The sequence below is a fragment of the Anomalospiza imberbis genome, chromosome 19 (assembly GCF_031753505.1).
Source record: "Anomalospiza imberbis isolate Cuckoo-Finch-1a 21T00152 chromosome 19, ASM3175350v1, whole genome shotgun sequence".
Taxonomy (NCBI): Eukaryota; Metazoa; Chordata; class Aves; order Passeriformes; family Viduidae; genus Anomalospiza; species Anomalospiza imberbis.
Window position 1 is genome coordinate 5169429 of NC_089699.1, and position 16659 is coordinate 5186087.

At 50.7% G+C, this 16659-nt stretch overlaps 2 protein-coding genes across 2 annotated transcripts; both read left to right on the forward strand.

Moving 5' to 3' along the window:
- The first annotated feature begins 24 nt into the window (after positions 1-24).
- On the forward strand, positions 25-4726 carry SCO1 (synthesis of cytochrome C oxidase 1). Its single transcript, XM_068209308.1, has 6 exons — positions 25-213; positions 287-377; positions 1751-1948; positions 2161-2253; positions 2362-2477; positions 4273-4726. Exons 1-6 carry the CDS (start codon positions 25-27, stop codon positions 4399-4401), a joined length of 816 nt encoding a protein of 271 aa, XP_068065409.1. The 3' UTR covers positions 4402-4726.
- An 8346-nt stretch (positions 4727-13072) lies between these two features.
- LOC137485448 (myosin-3-like) lies at positions 13073-14566 on the forward strand. The gene is made up of 4 exons (XM_068209973.1): positions 13073-13378; positions 13460-13616; positions 14343-14370; positions 14452-14566. The coding sequence occupies exons 1-4, from the start codon at positions 13268-13270 to the stop codon at positions 14564-14566; spliced, it is 411 nt and encodes a 136-aa protein (XP_068066074.1). The 5' UTR covers positions 13073-13267.
- The last annotated feature ends 2093 nt before the right edge of the window (positions 14567-16659 follow it).

Consider the following 16659-nt stretch of genomic DNA (forward strand, 5'->3'; position numbering starts at 1 on the left):
AGGGGCGGCGCGGCCGGCGGGAACATGGCGGGCGCGGCGGGGCTGTGGCGGCTCCGGGCGGCCGCGGGGCTGTGGCGGCTCCGGGCGGCCGCGGGGCTGTGGCCGCTGCCGGGCCCGGCCGTGCGGGGCCGGGCGCTGCTGCCCGCACCCCGCAGCCGCCCGCTGTCGCAGCTGCCGCCGGGCCGCGGGCCGCGGGCGGGCGCGCACAGGCGGGTGAGTGAGCGCGGCGGGGCCGGGCCGGGCCGGGCCGGGCCCCGGGCAGTCACCAGACCCTTGTCCCCCGCAGCTCGTGTCGTGGCGGTCGCTGGCGGCCACCGTGGTGCTGGGCGGGGGGCTGCTGGCCGGCATGAAGGTGATGAAGCGGCGCAAGGAGGAGAGTGAGTGCGGGCTGCGGGAGGAGAGCCGGGGGTGTCGCGCTTCGTGTTCAGGCCAAGCGTTGGTCGTGTTCGGATGATGTGGGTTTTGCATTCCGTGAAACGCGCCAGCCGCCGGGTTTTTGAAATTTTAAAAGTTTAATAAGAATGAAATGGTTATAAAAATAGTAATGCAATTAGAGTGATAAAAATTTAGAGTTAGGACAATTACAAGACAATAAAAAGCAAAGAATTACGGGTGTCCGGATGTTTTTGGGCACTGAGCTGCCAAAAACATGCCTTGTGGACAAAGGAATAACCCTTAAAAGCAACAGCCTGTTGCATAATCATATATCTCATACATGATGCATAAATTCCTTGCAAATTAAGAACTTTTCTGGTTTTTGTCAACTTCTTCCCCTTAATCCTGGTGGTTCCATAAAGACGGAGAGAAGGTGGAAGGATGTTTGTATTTTCCGATTAGGGGGCTGTAACTCTTTATGTGTCCTGTTGCTGTTATCTCTGTGCGAAGAGTTTCTTGATTTTCTCATCTCTTGCTTGAGCTAGTTAAAAAGTATCTTACATAGCATAGTTTCTATTTTAACATTGTGCTATAACATAAAAATATATTTAACGCACTGCTTAGGAGAATTAATACAGCATAACTTTCTAACATTACACACATAATATTTGTTATAATAATTGCGAAAAGCTAATCATAAAATACGCATTTTTCACACATTCAGATGTGTTTTACCTGCCTGGGCATCGTCACTGTACCGCAGCTTTGCCACACGGCCACTTCGTGCCTGTGTTTACAGAAGTGCCGCAGGAGATTTTCTAAAATGTACAGCAATTCAAGGCTCGGCGTTTCAAAGTTCCTAGGCTGGAATGGTTGTGCCAGCCCACGCAGCGCAGACACGGAGCTGGGTGCTGTGGGCTCGTTGGGTTCCTTGCCGTGCGGCCCGTGAGCTTTGCCCTCTCCTGCAGCAACTGCCCACGCATTTCCTTTTCATGGATTTCACACTTTTCCTTTACAGTTGAAAACAGAGGTATTGCAGCTTTTAGGGTATTGTTCACTATTCAATGGGTGCTGGTTTTGCTGTTTCACAGCAGGCCAGATATCTTGTCTTTATTTTTTCCCTTTCTAAACAAAAATGCAGTTGGGTAACAATGAAAGATACTATCATGTTTCAAAGGAATTTAGTGATATATTTGACTTTGTCCAAAAGGAGCGCTTTCTGGAAGGCATGTGCACGTTGGGTTTCTGCATGACAGGCTTTGGTGGATCTTGACATGACCCTGAGCAGTGTCTGACTCGGCTGCTCCTAGGGCTTGCCTGGGAAGCATTGTGCCTTGTGGCATGGGTGTGTTTGATTCCCACTTGTGTTTTGTAGAGCTGGAGAAGGAACGAAACCGAGGCATTGGGAAGCCGCTGCTGGGAGGGCCCTTCTCCCTCGTCAGCCATGAGGGACAGCCCAGGACCAGCAGGGACTACATTGGCCAGTGGGTGCTGATCTACTTTGGCTTCACTCACTGCCCTGACATCTGTCCTGATGAGCTGGAGAAAATGATTGCAGTGGTGGATGAAATCGGTATGGGAAATCAGGGTCTGGAAGCACAGACACAGAGCATTGCATCTCATGGCACTTGCTTCCTTCACAAATTACATAAATAAAACTGCACAAAATGGTCTGGTCACTTGGGGTGGGCTTGGATTGATGTTACATGGCTGTGAGCTTGTTTGAAGGAAGATGAGAGATGATACCTGGTTTTCTAATGTAAATAATAATTGTTAATATCACAGATCGAATTCCATCTTTGCCTAATCTGACCCCACTCTTCATCACCATCGATCCTGAGAGGGACAACCAAGAAGCCATTGCCAGATATGTTAAAGGTATTCCTGCTTTCTTCCCCTGTGTCTCATAGCATTTAGAGCACTAAAAAGGAGCATCTTGAAGGGATTCTTTTCACCAAAATGTGTAAACATCTTCTTTCTATCTAGAATTTTCTCCCAAGCTGGTGGGACTGACTGGTAGCAAGGCACAGATTGACCAAGTGGCTAAAGCATACCGTGTGTACTACAGTGAAGGGCCCAAGGATGAGGACAACGATTACATAGTGAGTAAAAGCAGCCTTTGCTACTGAAAGACTGTGGGTAAGAGCAGCATGTACATTTTAAAACTGGCTCTTGGATCTTCACTGAAGTCCTGTGTGCAGTGGTATGTTCACCTGTCAGAACCACAGTGCCCTCCTACAGGCTCAGCACCTTACCAAAGTGTGTTCTAAACAATCCCAGAAATGCAGTCAGTAGCACAGGAACTAGCCAGCCTGGCAATTCTGATCTGTAACATATTTGGCTGGCTCTTTTCCTATGTGCTCCAAAGTTGCTGTGATTTCTCATTTCTAATGCAACTGAACTCAGAGCACGGCTGTATTTCAGTCCTGAGCAATCACGGCTTCCAGTGCCAGAATTCTGTGTTTTTGCTGAGAAAGATGTTGTCACGTTAGGTGCAGACAGCGCTTGCAGTGTCATTTAAATGTGGAGTTAATTTTGATATAAATCCAATTGGAATATCGGGGATGTGCATGGGTGAGGCTGCTTAAGTGCACTGGCAGGGGGCGCCCCTGTCCCGCATGTCCCTGTATCCCACTGCCGGTCCCAATCCCGCAATTCCCTGTATCCCACTGCCGGTCCCAATCCCACATTTCCCTGTATCCCACTGCCGGTCCCAATCCCGCAATTCCCTGTATCCTACTGCCGGTCCCAATCCCACATTTCCCTGTATCCCACTGCCGGTCCCAATCCCGCAATTCCCTGTATCCCACTGCCGGTCCCAATCCCGCAATTCCCTGTATCCTACTGCCGGTCCCAATCCCACATTTCCCTGTATCCCACTGCCGGTCCCAATCCCGCAATTCCCTGTATCCCACTGCCAGTCCCAATCCTGCATGTCCCTGTATCCCACTGCCGGTCCCAATCCCGCAATTCCCTGTATCCCACTGCCAGTCCCAATCCTGCATGTCCCTGTATCCCACTGCCAGTCCCAATCCCACATTTCCCTGTATCCCACTGCCGGTCCCAATCCCGCAATTCCCTGTATCCCACTGCCAGTCCCAATCCCACGTTTCCCTGTATCCCACTGCCAGTCCCAATCCCACATTTCCCTGTATCCCACTGCCGGTCCCAATCCCACATTTCCCTGTGTCCCACTGCCAGTCCCAATCCCGTAATTCCCTGTATCCCACTGCCGGTCCCAATCCCACATTTCCCTGTATTCCACTGCCGATCCCAATCCCACATTTCCCTGTATCCCGCTGCCAGTCCCAATCCCACATTTCCCTGTGTCCCACTGCCAGTCCCAGTCCCACATTTCCCTGTATCCCACTGCCGATCCCAATCCCACATTTCCCTGTATCCCACTGCCGGTCCCAATCCCGCAATTCCCTGTATCCTACTGCCAGTCCCAATCCCACATTTCCCTGTATCCCACTGCCGGTCCCAATCCCGCAATTCCCTGTATCCCACTGCCGATCCCAATCCCACATTTCCCTGTATCCCACTGCCGGTCCCAATCCCGCAATTCCCTGTATCCCACTGCCAGTCCCAATCCCACATTTCCCTGTGTCCCATGCCGGTCCCCATCCCAATCCCACATTTTCCTGTGTCCCACTGCCAGTCCCAATCCCACATTTCCCTGTGTCCCATGCTGGTCCCCATCCCGATCCCACATTTCCCTGTGTCCCACTGCCAGTCCCAATCCCACATTTCCGTGTGTCCCATGCTGGTCCCCATCCCGATCCCACATTTCTGTGTGTCCCATGCCGGTCCCCATCCCGATCCCACATTTCCCCTCTGAGCTGGTGTGGTGGGCTGCTGTGGTCTCTCCGCAAGCCTGGCTGTGCTCTCTTGCAGGTGGATCACACAATAATTATGTACCTCCTGGGCCCCGATGGCGACTTTGTGGACTACTATGGCCAGAATAAGAAGAGTGCTGAGATTTCAGCTTCCATTGCTGCACACATGAGAAAATACACATCCTAAAGCAGAAGGTCCTCAAAGGTTGCTGTGAATGTCACCTGTGGGTTTGGCTGTGATTGGACATTGGAGTTAAAGCAGAAGCACACAAGTGTAACATCCTGTCAAGCAGGTCTCCTTTTTTCCAAATAAGAAAGCTTATCCATGTTTCTGCAAATTCCCATTACCAAAATTCTCTACAGAGCCTCCCCCATGGATATAATTTCCAACAAGATCTCGGGAACAAAATAAAATTTGGGACTTCTCTGAAACATTGCTGGGAGCAAAGGATGGAAAGCATTTCTCAGTTGGGAAGAACATGTGTGTTGCTGGGAAAATACTGCTGGTAAAACAGTTGCTGGTCTGGGAAGGCCAGCAGTCACTGCAGGAGGATTATTTGATGCAAAGCCATTACCTGATGGGGCCATGGCATTCTCAGAGGAGCTCTGCCCTCTGGTTTCTCTGCACTGTTTTGCCTTCTAGGAGAGGCAGTTGCACTATTAGAAGCAGGGGAGCCCTAAGAGTGCTTCTTTATCCAGGTTAAGAAGGTGAAGAGCACTGAAAGCACTGGCAGCTTCCACACTTGGGACCAGCCCTGTAGCGAGCCTGATAATTTCATCTGAATGCAGAAATGAAATGTCTTTTTCTGGTGATTTTTCCAGGTGAACACTGTTCACTTATAAGGAAAAGAGAATTGAGTTGCAAATAGGTTTTTCTTCTGGTGCAGATGATGGTGTGTGTAGTTGCTCTGCTTGTGCTAGGGGAAGTGGGGAGGCTGGAGGGGGGCTGTGTCCGTGCACAGGGCTGGCAATCAGATACATTTTATACAGTGCATCATTTGAAAATAAAGATTGATTTGTAGAGGCAATATATATTTTTATTTCCTTAGGTTTGACTAGAATGTCATCAGAACTTTGTATACTGGTGAAACTTCATATTCTTGCTCTGCTTTCCTTCTTTCTAGAAAGCAGTATTTATTTCTAGTCATGCACATCAGGAGCTGAATGTGCTTTTTTAAGTTGAGTCTCAGAGAATGGCCCACAGGAGACAAACCAGAACAGCTCTTGATGTGAGTTCCAGAGGGTCTTAGACTGAACACAGGTGTTCCTGCAGTGTGGGGGTTGGAGGAGAACACTCCCATCCAAGGGAAGGTGCAAGGCCTGTGGAAAATTTCTGTCTTTGCAAAATTTTGAAAAACAGTAAACTTCACCTGTCTCAGAGCAGTGACATCTCATGAATTTTTACACGTATTGGATTCTTGCTCTCTTCCATGGGTTTCACCTTCAGGTCTGTATTTATTTGAGCCCTTGTGATTTGTTTGTGTTTGTGGAGTCCTCAGGGCCCATCTCTGCCCCATCTCTTACCATCCTGTGGCTGTGCTCTGCACAACAGCCTTTGTCTGCCCTTCTCAAGGTCTCTGCTGTCACATCAGGCCTGTATTTTAAATATTGCAGCAGTTTGTTAGGGCCAAATACCTTTTCTGCACAGAGGACAGTCTGGAAAATCATGATTGTATGAAGCCATGGTAAGTAAAAATAAATCAGTTAAAAGCACCTGCTCAGAAGAAAGAATTGGTGTTACAGCTGAGCCAAGTTAAAGCAGAATTTGGACAAGGCAAACCTCTGTCCTGAGGCTTTGCAAATTCAGCACTTGACCTGCAGCCAGGGAAGAGTCACCTGTTACACTGATTTCTCTAAAGCTCATTTGCAGCTGACTCGTACCACAGAGACCAATACAGGATTCCTGTCTTCTCCCAAGTGTTTTGGCAGCAGTGCTGTGTCCTTTTCCTTGTTTTTCTGTGCCCTGAAAGGCAGAACCAGCTGACCCAGGAAGCCTGTGGCAGAATGGGGGGATTGTGGCAAAGGCCCAGAAAGATTTCAGATGGAGTGACCTGTCCCTTGACTCATGGCAGTGGGAGCAACTGATGTCCTGCTTTTTCAGCCTCCCAATTTGACCATGCCAATCACTTTTCTCTTGGCTTTTCCAGGAGGGAGACTTCCTTTGGAAGTGAGGAGTTTTTGTCGTTGTGGTGTTTTGTTGTTTTCTGGCATTTTTTTTGTTTGTTTTTTCTTGATTTGGAGTTTTGTTTGTTTATTAAAACAAAAAAAAAGTTGTTTAGGCAACTGTTAGGATTTCTCTGCCCTGTTCAGTGACAGCAGGGAGCACAGATGTGTTCCCTGCATGTTTAGGAGGCCCAAGGGTCTTGCTAAGTGCTCACTGGGAGGAGACAGAGCTGGTCAAGGAGGGGAAGGGAATGTGCTGGGTGTGCTCGGAGATGCTTTGTATTCAGTATTTTTCCAGTCCAGTATTAGAAATGAAGCAAACTCCCTCTGTACTCATTGTACCCAAATTCCCTGTATCCCCAGGTGCAGTGCCCAGCCCACCAGGAGGGAGCTCAGCTCTGGCAGGGAAGGTTTGTGACAGGGCTGCTCTCTTGGGGCCGTGCTGGGTGCTGAGCAGGGCCAGGCTGCCCAAGCGGGTGTCCTCTCTGGAAACTGTACCAGGTGACAGAAGCAGATTTGTCAGAGCCTGGTGCTGTGCATGGTGAACCTCTGTTCCCCAAGGCCTGCAGGGACCCCTGGGTACCCCAGGGACAGGGGGATGGCAGAGCACAGTCCTGGCAGGGGCCAATCCACAGAGCCCTGCTGTGTGTGCCCACAGCACACCCAGCCCTGGCCTGGAAATACCAGTGGAAATCAGCATCTCCTCCAAGGGGCTGACACCCATAACCCCAGCTGAGGAGCTGCTGCCATCCCAGGCTGGGGACCAGTGACAGGATGTCTGAGGAATGTGGATTGGCTCCATTTGTCTACCCAAGGAAGGCAACACATTCCTCATGTGCTGCCTGCATAGCCCATGGAGGAGCTCAGCTAACGAGTGACACTTAAGCCACACGGGTGAGGCTTGGCAGTTTCAGGAGTGTTCTCAGCACCAGCTTGGGCAGAACCAGGGCCTGAAGAGGTGCAGAGTCTGTGACCTCAAACAACTCCAAAAGCCCTGTGTTACATTTTCAGTCCAGATCATGGAAAGACTCAGCTCTTGGGAGGTCTGTTGCCCAACCTCCTGCTGCAGTTCACCCAGAGCCACTTCATCCTTGTTCACAGCCTGAAGAAGAAAGCAAGCCTTCCTCATCTCCAGCTTGGGTCAAGGTCACGTGTGGATGGAGATGCTCTTTCTCCCCTTCTGCAGTGCCTTTGAAGATATCTACATTTTCTGAGCCTTTTCTCACTTGGTCAGACTTTCCTGGTGTCAGCACCAACCTGGCATTCTTAAGATGTGCTTCCATCAGCCCACAGCCAGGATCTGGGATGAATGAAGGCTCTCACATGGACTTCAGTGAACTGCAGGATGGAGCTGGAGGCTGAGAACCGAGTTGGGCTCTTCACCACCTCTGCAAATCAGTATGTGTTTTCAGTCAGGTGGAACAAGTGATGCACGGACTGCTGGGAAGCCAGAGCTGGGAACAGCCTGTCCCGATGCACTGAGGTTGCTGGTTGCAACCAAGGCTTTCCAGCCCCTGCTCCACTCACCTGGAGCTTCCAGGAGCTGTGGCTGCAGCACAGTGTGTGCTGGGGCTGCTCAGGAGCTCCCCAGCCTTGGGGCAGTGAGTGTGTACTCAGTGAAGCAGATGTGCTGGTCTGTGCTGCGGGGGGAATGGCCACAGTCCTTACTTTAGACATGACCTGACAAGCCTCTCAGTTTTACTGGACTGTTCTTAGGTTTGGCCTAAAAGGAAAGGCAAAAAGCTGACTATTTGCCTGCTAGAAGAACATTTTAAAGTTTGGTTTGGTTCAATTGGAAACTGATGTTTTTTAAAGGAAGTTACACTGGTGGTGGAGTGTCTAGCCCCTGACTTCAAGCAGCTCTACATCAGTTGTACATGTTGCTGTGAAGATTTGTGCTGGGGAGACCTGGGCAGGAATGATTGCACCTGTCTCTGTGCAAGAGCCAACTCATTCCATGTTTTAAGCTGTGTATTACTAGTTTAATAAAGCAGGTTCCTTCAGCGTGCCAGGGAACTTACTCAGCTGCAGCTTACAAAACCTCCTTGTTCTCCCGAAGTTCTTTGTGCAAAAATAGATAGACACCAACCAGTAAATCCACCTTTAATTTGCAGGGGTATATTGAGCTCTGATTGTGCCCTTTTCTGAATGAAGGGCAGCAATAAAAGCTCCCTGGCAGCCCCAGGATGGGATGAGAGAGCCTTGCAAGGCAATGTGGCTCGTGGTGACAGCACCCTCGTGACCTTCACCTCAGGACAGCTCTGTGTCTGCCGTGACGTTGGCAGCAGAGAGCAGCACACGTACCTGCAGCTGCCGTGGGTCATTGCTCAGTGCCACTTGTTTTTGCACTCTGCTCCCACCTGGACACCTGAACCAGCAAGAGAAAACCAGGACAGTGGCTCTCGCTGCCTGAGGGTTCTCTTTGTTCTGCTTCCACAGCTGGGTGTGGGGACTTAGCCAGCAGTGTGGCCAAGGAGAGCTGGGTCTGTACCAGCCATGGTGTGGCCAGCAGGACCAGGAGAGTGACCACCCCAGTGCTGGGCACTGCTGAGGCACCTGGAGTGCTCTGTCCGGTTCTGGGCCCCATGAGAACAAAGACATGGAGGGGCTGGAGCGTGTCCAGAGAAGGGGATGGAGCTGGGGAAGAGTCTGGGGCACCAGGAGGGGCTGAGGAGCTGGAAAGGGGCTTAGGCTGGAGAAGAGGAGGCTCGGGGGGACCTTGTGGCTCTGCACAGCTCCTGCCAGGAGGGGACAGCCGGGGGGGTCGGGCTCTGCTCCCAGGGAACAGGGACAGGAGGAGAGGGAACGGCCTTGGGCTGGGCCAGGGCAGGCTCAGGGTGGACATCAAGAGGAAATTCTTCTCTGAAAGGGTGGTCAAACACCCTGGCTGCCCAGGGAGGTGGTGGAGTGCCCATCCCTGGAGGTGTCCAAGGAATTCCTGGAGATGGCACTCAGAGCTCTGGGCTGGGTGACAAGGTGGGCATGGGTCAGAAGTGGACTTGATGTTGGAGGGTCTTTTCCAACCCCAGTGACTGTGTGGGTGAGGTCCAGTCCTCTTGCCTTGAGCATGCCTGGGAGTAGGAAATGTCCTTTCTGAATTACAGTGGCAATTTAGTGTCAGGACAGAGCCCCAGCCTGCTCACTGGTCTGGTGTGCCTCAGCCTTTTGCTCCCAGCACATCCACTGTGCTGAGTTCAAAGGGCCGATCACAAGGGATGCGTGCTAAAATAAGCTTTTCCCTCATCCTCCGGGCTTAGGGGGATTCTAGGAATTCATGGTTCATGAGATATGTGCCTGTGGTGTCCATTTTTAGTGACCTTAAATGAAATTAAGGGCAACATGAAACATGTTTTTCAAAACTCTAGTGACAGTGACTCTGCTGCAAGCCCACAGGCTCAGCTCTCGTCGGGCCAACACAAACAGGGTCAGCCACTGTCCCAAAGGGGTGACATCCCCTGTGCTGTGGCAGCAGCTGCAGGTGCCCCAGGGTGCTCCAGCTCAGAGTGGTGCTGTGGGAGGTGGCAGGAGCTGTATGGGGAGGGTGGAGGGGGCTTCTGGCTTCACACAAGGCTTGTTAGCTTCGTTCTGCTGAGGGAAGGCTGGTCCTGCAGCCTTGGCCGAGCATCCATGCAGTGCAGAGAGCAAACAGGGGTTGCTCAACAGTGACAGATGACCAGAACAGCCAGAATGGCTCGGGATGGAGGAGACCCTTCCTCTCCTGCACCAGGAGCTCACTCCAGCTGGGTATGAAGGCTCCCGCTGTTCTGCCAAGTGCTGCCCTGTTGGCCATTGCCTGGCTGCTCTGTACCAACAAACAGCATGTTTGGGACACCTCCATTTAAAGCCCACTTTCCCAGTATCCTTCTGTGGGAATTGCAGTCACACATGTCTGAGAACCTCCTTAGCACGGTGTGATGGAGCTTCTGCAGCTCCTTTTGGCAGCAAGGGCAGTGAACGTCACGGGCAGCCAACGTTGTATTCAAGCTAAACTTGTGTAGTGTATTCATGATTTGATATTCATGAATCATCCATCCCTGGCCAGATTTGGGTGTTGTTCTTTCTGATTAGTCTCTAATTTGCCATGTCTGTCACACCGTATTTCAGTCATGGCCTCTCATCCTGTCCTCCCTGACCCATGCAGTGGTGTAAGCCACAAGAATTGCCATAACTGATCCTACATGAATCCTCACTCTCTTTTTCCTTCCCATGGTCTTGCTCTCCACCCCACACAGAGCTGATCCGGGTTCCTTCACCACTGTGCAGCTCTGCCCAGGCAATCTGTGAGCAGAAGCAGTGAGGCAGATCCCTTCTGTGCTATCATTTGTTTGACATGCTGGTGAGAGTGAAGTGCTGGCTGTGGTTGTAGCTGGCAGGAGAGCACGTTCCCACTAAAGGAAATTTCCACCAAAGAAAAGTCTACAAAACTCCAGAGTTGCTAAAATTGGGAGAGAAGAGTAGGTCCTTTCTTTACACACTGTATATGGCAAAAAATGAACATGAATTGGTGAGCAGGCGGGAGTGTCGATCCCTTCCTTCCAAATATAGGGACGGGGCTGAACCAGGGGAACCAAGCTGAGCCTATAAAAGCTGTCAGGGAGAAAGCCCTTGTTGGTGGCTCCTGAGGTCCTGGCCATGCTCGTGGCCATGCTGTGACTGAGCTGCAGAGGGACAGAAGGCTCCTGCCACAGGTCCTGTTCCCCATGCTTGGAGCCTCACAAGGCTGTAGCTGTGGTGGGAGTTGTGCTGTAGATTCCCCGCTGGGCCATTCCTTGGGCAGGGAAGGAGTGGTCTCTGGTGACCTTTCCTGGCCCTCAAAAGGCACAGTTTTTTTGCAGTGAGAGGTGTTGGGCCTTTGGAGAGGCTGCAGCTTAGTTGAAGTCTGACCTTTGACTCTTTCTCTTTCAGAGACACGAGATGTCAGCTGGCTCCTTCCTGCTTTCTGTTGGCTGATTGTTAAGGTGAGGATGTGAGGCATGAAAACTAACAGCTTGCCCAGGCTGGCACGAGCTGGCTTTTCTCCTGTGCCCACCATGGGCAGTCCCTGTTTTTTCCCTTCCATGAGCTCCTTTAACAAGCCACAGCACGTGTCCATTCCTGCCCACTGTGGCTGCTCACCCGAAGACTAGGACAAGGTTCCATGTTACTAGAGAGTGGGGGAAGTCATAAATTAAAAACCAGAAGAAAAACAGTCTTCAGGGCTTCACTTTTAATAAGCACTACATGAATCCTTCAGATCTGACCACTTTCCTGGGGAGCCCTCCTCCTCCTTTGGACATGGATCCCCTTTCCCTGGGGCCATGGAGGGTGGTAGCTCTTCTTCACTGCCTTTGTCCCTTCCAGCTTGGAAAAGCAAACAACTGCCTCAAGATCTCGCTGCACACACCTGAGAGCTGGGAGGGTGAGCGTGGGGCAGCCAGCTGGGGGTGACTGTTCAGCTCCACTCTGCCCTAAGCTCCACACAGGGGACAGCCCAGCAGGGTCTGTCTTTCAGAGCCATGAGCAGAGACGCTGGCATGGAGATTTTTGGTGAGGCTGCACCGTACCTGCGCAAATCCGAGAAGGAGAGAATAGAAGCCCAGAACCAGCCATTTGATGCCAAGACCTACTGCTTTGTGGCTGACCCCGAGGTGGAGTACACCAGGGGGAGGATTAAGGCTGCACAGGATGGGAAGATAACTGTTGAGACAGAGGATGGCAGAGTAAGTGCATTCCTTCTGGCCCTTCTCCCAGCCCTGCTTAGCGACCCAGGGCATCTGCTGGGGACAAACTGAGAAAGCACCAGGCTAGCTCAGGCAAGGAATCTGCCCTCCCCTGAGTGGGACCAGCACAACCTCCAGAGGAAAGTATAGCTCTGGATGGTGGGATAAAAGTATTCATTGGATAATTATTCTTGGTTTGGGCTCTAAAAATCAGGCAATGCTCTAAACCAGGTTGGATTGTAGGCTTGCCAGTCTTAACTTAGTTTTTAACACTTTCTCAGCTAAGGCTGTCACATCCACTCATAAATTCCTTCCTTTACTGGTAGCTGAGCAGACAGATAACTTTGCAAGTCGCCTTTGACTGTGAAATTGTCAGTGTCACTGGCTAAAGGTTCCCAGAGGAACATCCAAGGTGTTAATCTTCCAAAACGCTGAGATGTCTTAGCAGCTTGTGCCCTGACACCTTTTGTAAGAATAACTGCAGCAGCTCAGAGAACAACCACGACCAACATCTTGGCAGTAGGTGCTACAAGGCGTTTAGAAAGCAGTGGCTGAGTTAAGCTGCTGCCAGCTGTGAACATCTGCCACCCCCACAACAAATCCACGGGCTCTGGCAGTGGGACAGGATGGTCCCCATGGTGTGAGCCCAGCAGACGGTGCTGTTTGGTAGAGACAGAGCCTTTCTTTAACTGGGAATGGCCACAGACAGGAGTGGAACAAGTCTGTCCCAAGGATGGATTTGCTGTTGATGAGTCTGGTGCTGTTTGTGTCCCGGCTCTCTGGCACTGTCCTGGGAACCCTGGAGGCTGGGAGGTTGGCTTGCCAGCAGATGTGCCCCAGGCTCTTACAGCCATGAGCAGCAGAGACCTAAAGTTCATAAGCAGTGATAATGTGTTGAAAGATCTGTCCCAGCACAAATCATGTCTGTGTGGTCACAGCAATTCCAGGAAACTGACATCCTGTCAATGTATCAGTGTTGTAGATTTCCTGGCTGGCTGCAGTGTTTGCCCTGAAATAGTCATATTTTGCTTAGCACAGTTAAACAGAAAGAAAAATATGAATTAGAGCAGCCTTAGAGATGTTACTGCTTCTCTGTGGTTGTGGAAGGACTGTCAAGAGCTGCTGAACCAAGGTTTGCTCTTTCTTTCTGGATTATAGACAGTTGCTGTCAAACCTGATGATGTGTACGCCATGAACCCACCTAAGTTTGACAGAGTTGAGGATGTGGCCATGCTGACCCACCTGCATGAACCTGCCGTCCTCTACAACCTCAAGGACCGCTACAGCTCCTGGATGATCTACGTAAGTTCCTTCTTCTGGCAAAGGAGAAAACACAGCTGCAGGAGCTGGACTTCAGTGGCACCCCTATTTTTTTTCCTGCAGACCTACTCGGGTCTCTTCTGCGTCACTGTCAACCCCTACAAGTGGCTGCCGGTGTACAACCCCGAGGTGGTGTTGGCCTACCGAGGCAAGAAGCGCCAGGAGGCCCCTCCACACATCTTCTCCATCTCTGACAACGCCTATCAGTTCATGCTGACTGGTGAGTGGCTCTGTTTTGACCAGACTTGGAGTAACAAAGTGTGTCAGAACTGCTGCTTCTGCCAAGTGCCGTTCCATACTGCTGTGGCTCAGTCACCTTTGCCAGCTCTTGCAGAGTGCTTGGTCTGGTAAGATTGCAGATTATATGCTTGGTTTTTATTATCAGCCCTAACTGATGCAAAATCAGCTCCAGACAGTTTTCCCCATCTCCTGAAATATTTTCTTTATTTTTGAAGCACTGTGCTCTTGTGCTGCACATTATCTCTATTTCTGGTCTGAGTGCTAAGCCAAGCAGCCTAATAGGGACCTCTGCAAAGGGCAGTTGCACTTGGACAGGACACACTATCTGGGAAATCCCTGGGCAGCACACCTGCATGTGGCTTCGAGGAACAGCAGGTAGATCCAGAACAGAGCTGGTAGAAATATTGTCACTGAAACACTTGGTTTGAATTTGAATAAAGTCCTGTCCCACATTTAATAGTATTAAAGATAAAGAATGGAAAAGACAAAAGGAAAAACAAGCACAGGATGAGCAAAGGAGGAGGAGAGAAGACAAAAAGTGGAGTATAGGGAGGGAAAGAGAGGTGGAGAGCAGACCATGCACCTTTTCAGTTTTGTCTGCAGGGATTTTGTTTCATTCCCCCCGATGGGCACCAGGTCACAGGTAACTGAGAGCCAGCACTTTCCCTTCAGCTTCTCTGACTGCAGGTATTTTTCCCTTCGACAGATCGCGAAAACCAGTCTATTCTGATCACGTAAGTGCATCTGCCACTTTGGATTTGGTCTCCAACAAGACGTGGGCAGACTGTTCTTCACTCTGAGCCCTCTTTCCCCAGTGGAGAATCCGGTGCCGGGAAGACGGTGAACACCAAGCGCGTCATCCAGTACTACGCGACAATCGCCGCCAGCGGGGATGCGGCCACCAAGAAGGAGCCCCCGATGAAGGTGTGAGGAGGAAGGCTGAAGGGCAGTTCAGGATGTTTTCCCCTTGTGGACAGTACTGGTGACACACACTTACCTCAAAATATTAGCTTCAGCTACTCTTTGAAAGGCAGTAGGAGCAGGGGCTGATGTGCAGTTAGGACCACAACAAATACAAGCCACCAGAGCTGCCACTGACACTGCCAAGGTGTAGCTTTACCTGGACTGAAACAGGACTGGTGCCCAGGAACAATCAGAGGCTCCAGTTTCTTAGCATGGATCAATCTGTCCCTGTGGCTGAGACCTGAGAGCTCTGACTGTGGGAGAAATTCTGGATAAGAGGAAAATGAGTTATTTTTTGCTTATCCCCAGCACTGGTTCTTGGTGCTGGAGGTGAGAAGGTGCAGCAGTAGCAGTGTAGAACTGAAATGAAGTGCACATAGCTGCACACATAGAGCCACTTCTTCCTACCACATAGCTCACGATGTTTTTCAGTAATGATTCAATTATTCCTGCAGGGTACGCTCAAGGATCAAATCCTCAGTGCTAACCCACTGCTGGAGGCCTTTGGGAATGCCAAGACTGTGAGAAATGACAACTCCTCACGCTTTGTGAGTCATCCTGTGCCTGTCCCTCTGCCCTCCTGTGTTTCTAATGCTCTTTGCCTGCTTTGGCTGTGACTGCAAGCCCCTTGGCTGGGAAAAATGTTCTTGCCGACCAATTTCTTTGTTTTTATGAAATGCTGATGTGTTAGCAGCTGTTTCATGCTCATATTGCTGCAGCAAAGTGTTCCCCTTTATCTATCTTTATATATAAAAGCTAATAGGACTGATTTGATGATGCTGTCACTAAGACTGAAGAAATTAAAACACTCTGAGATTGCTGCACTGACCACCACCTTTTGTCTGCTTGCCAGGGTAAATTCATTCGTATCCATTTTGGAACCTCTGGAAAGCTGGCCTCTGGTGACATTGAGACCTGTGAGTAACTGAGGGGGGCTGGCAGCCTTGCTGGAATGTAAAGAACCTGAAAAATGTCTAAAATGTGCACTCACGTTACAGACTTGCTGGAAAAGTCAAGAGTCACTTTCCAGCTGAAAGCTGAGAGAAGCTACCATATCTTCTACCAGATCCTCTCCAACAAGAAGCCTGAACTGCTTGGTAAGGACAGCCACCGCCTGGTGACATTGAGTACAGTCAGTGTGGGAAACATTTCCCTCCGTGTGCCAGCTCAGTGACCCCTCTGTCCAGTGGCACAATGCCCTGTGTCACATGCAGAGCAGGGATCATGTGCTGATTTATGTCCTCAGCATTGCGGCCCCAGCCCTGCCCAGGTTCCCCAGGCTGTACTTGTGTCTCTGCATAACAGGGTCACACTAGGGCTTTACTCCCTCTTCATTTATCCTCCCTGGGTAAGTTCTAACACAAGCTGTGTGCAGGTGAGGTGCAGGGGTGGCCATTGTACTCTGCCTCGCACCTTGCCATTCCCCATGGTGTGGAAATTCCAGCTTAGGTGGGCCAGATCCTGTGAATAATCTTCAATGGAAAGGTAAGCAATTCTGGGTGCAGGATGGGCAGGTACCCTGATCTACAAACCATTTATCTGAGCTTTTCATCACATGGGCTAAAGTTATTTCCTGTTTCCAGTGCAACCCCTCTGACCTTTTCCCCCTTCCCACTGCCACAGCACTCCCTGCCCATGTCCCACATCTGTCCCTTTGGCCACACACCCAGCTACTGCTCTCATCCTCGGTCCACTCTGCCCATCCTTCCCAGCTCTCCACAGAACATTTCCCAAGGTGGAGCTCCTGCTCCCACCCTCCCACTCTGTGTGTGTCATGGATGAGGATAAGCACAAACCTTATCTAAAAGCCTCTTTCTCAAAAGCTGTTTCTGTGGATGGTCCGTGTTCTGTGCCTGCTGAGGGCCCAGCTCTCAGTTCACAACATATTAAACTGGAAGGACCGCTCAGCCAGGGGAAGGCAGATGAAAGCCTTTACTCTGTCTTTCTGGTCTCTAATAGAAAACCAGGAGTTTGGGATGCGAGAGGAAGGAGAGCTTGTGAAACCTTGCTGAGGCATTGTTCCATCTCCCCTGCCAGGCTCTGGCTCTCATGCCTGTGTT

What these genes read in the sequence shown, in the direction of transcription:
- SCO1 (XM_068209308.1), top strand. Translation starts at nt 25, where the DNA reads ATGGCGGGCGCGGCGGGGCTGTGGCGGCTCCGGGCGGCCGCGGGGCTG. An exon ending in GAAGCGGCGCAAGGAGGAGA is followed by an intron (nt 378 to 1,750) that starts GTGAGTGCGGGC and finishes TGTGTTTTGTAG; the next exon opens with AGCTGGAGAAGGAACGAAAC. An exon ending in TGCAGTGGTGGATGAAATCG is followed by an intron (nt 1,949 to 2,160) that starts GTATGGGAAATC and finishes TTAATATCACAG; the next exon opens with ATCGAATTCCATCTTTGCCT.
- LOC137485448 (XM_068209973.1), top strand. Translation starts at nt 13,268, where the DNA reads ATGAACCCACCTAAGTTTGACAGAGTTGAGGATGTGGCCATGCTGACC. An exon ending in CTATCAGTTCATGCTGACTG is followed by an intron (nt 13,617 to 14,342) that starts GTGAGTGGCTCT and finishes TCCCTTCGACAG; the next exon opens with ATCGCGAAAACCAGTCTATT. An exon ending in AACCAGTCTATTCTGATCAC is followed by an intron (nt 14,371 to 14,451) that starts GTAAGTGCATCT and finishes CTCTTTCCCCAG; the next exon opens with TGGAGAATCCGGTGCCGGGA.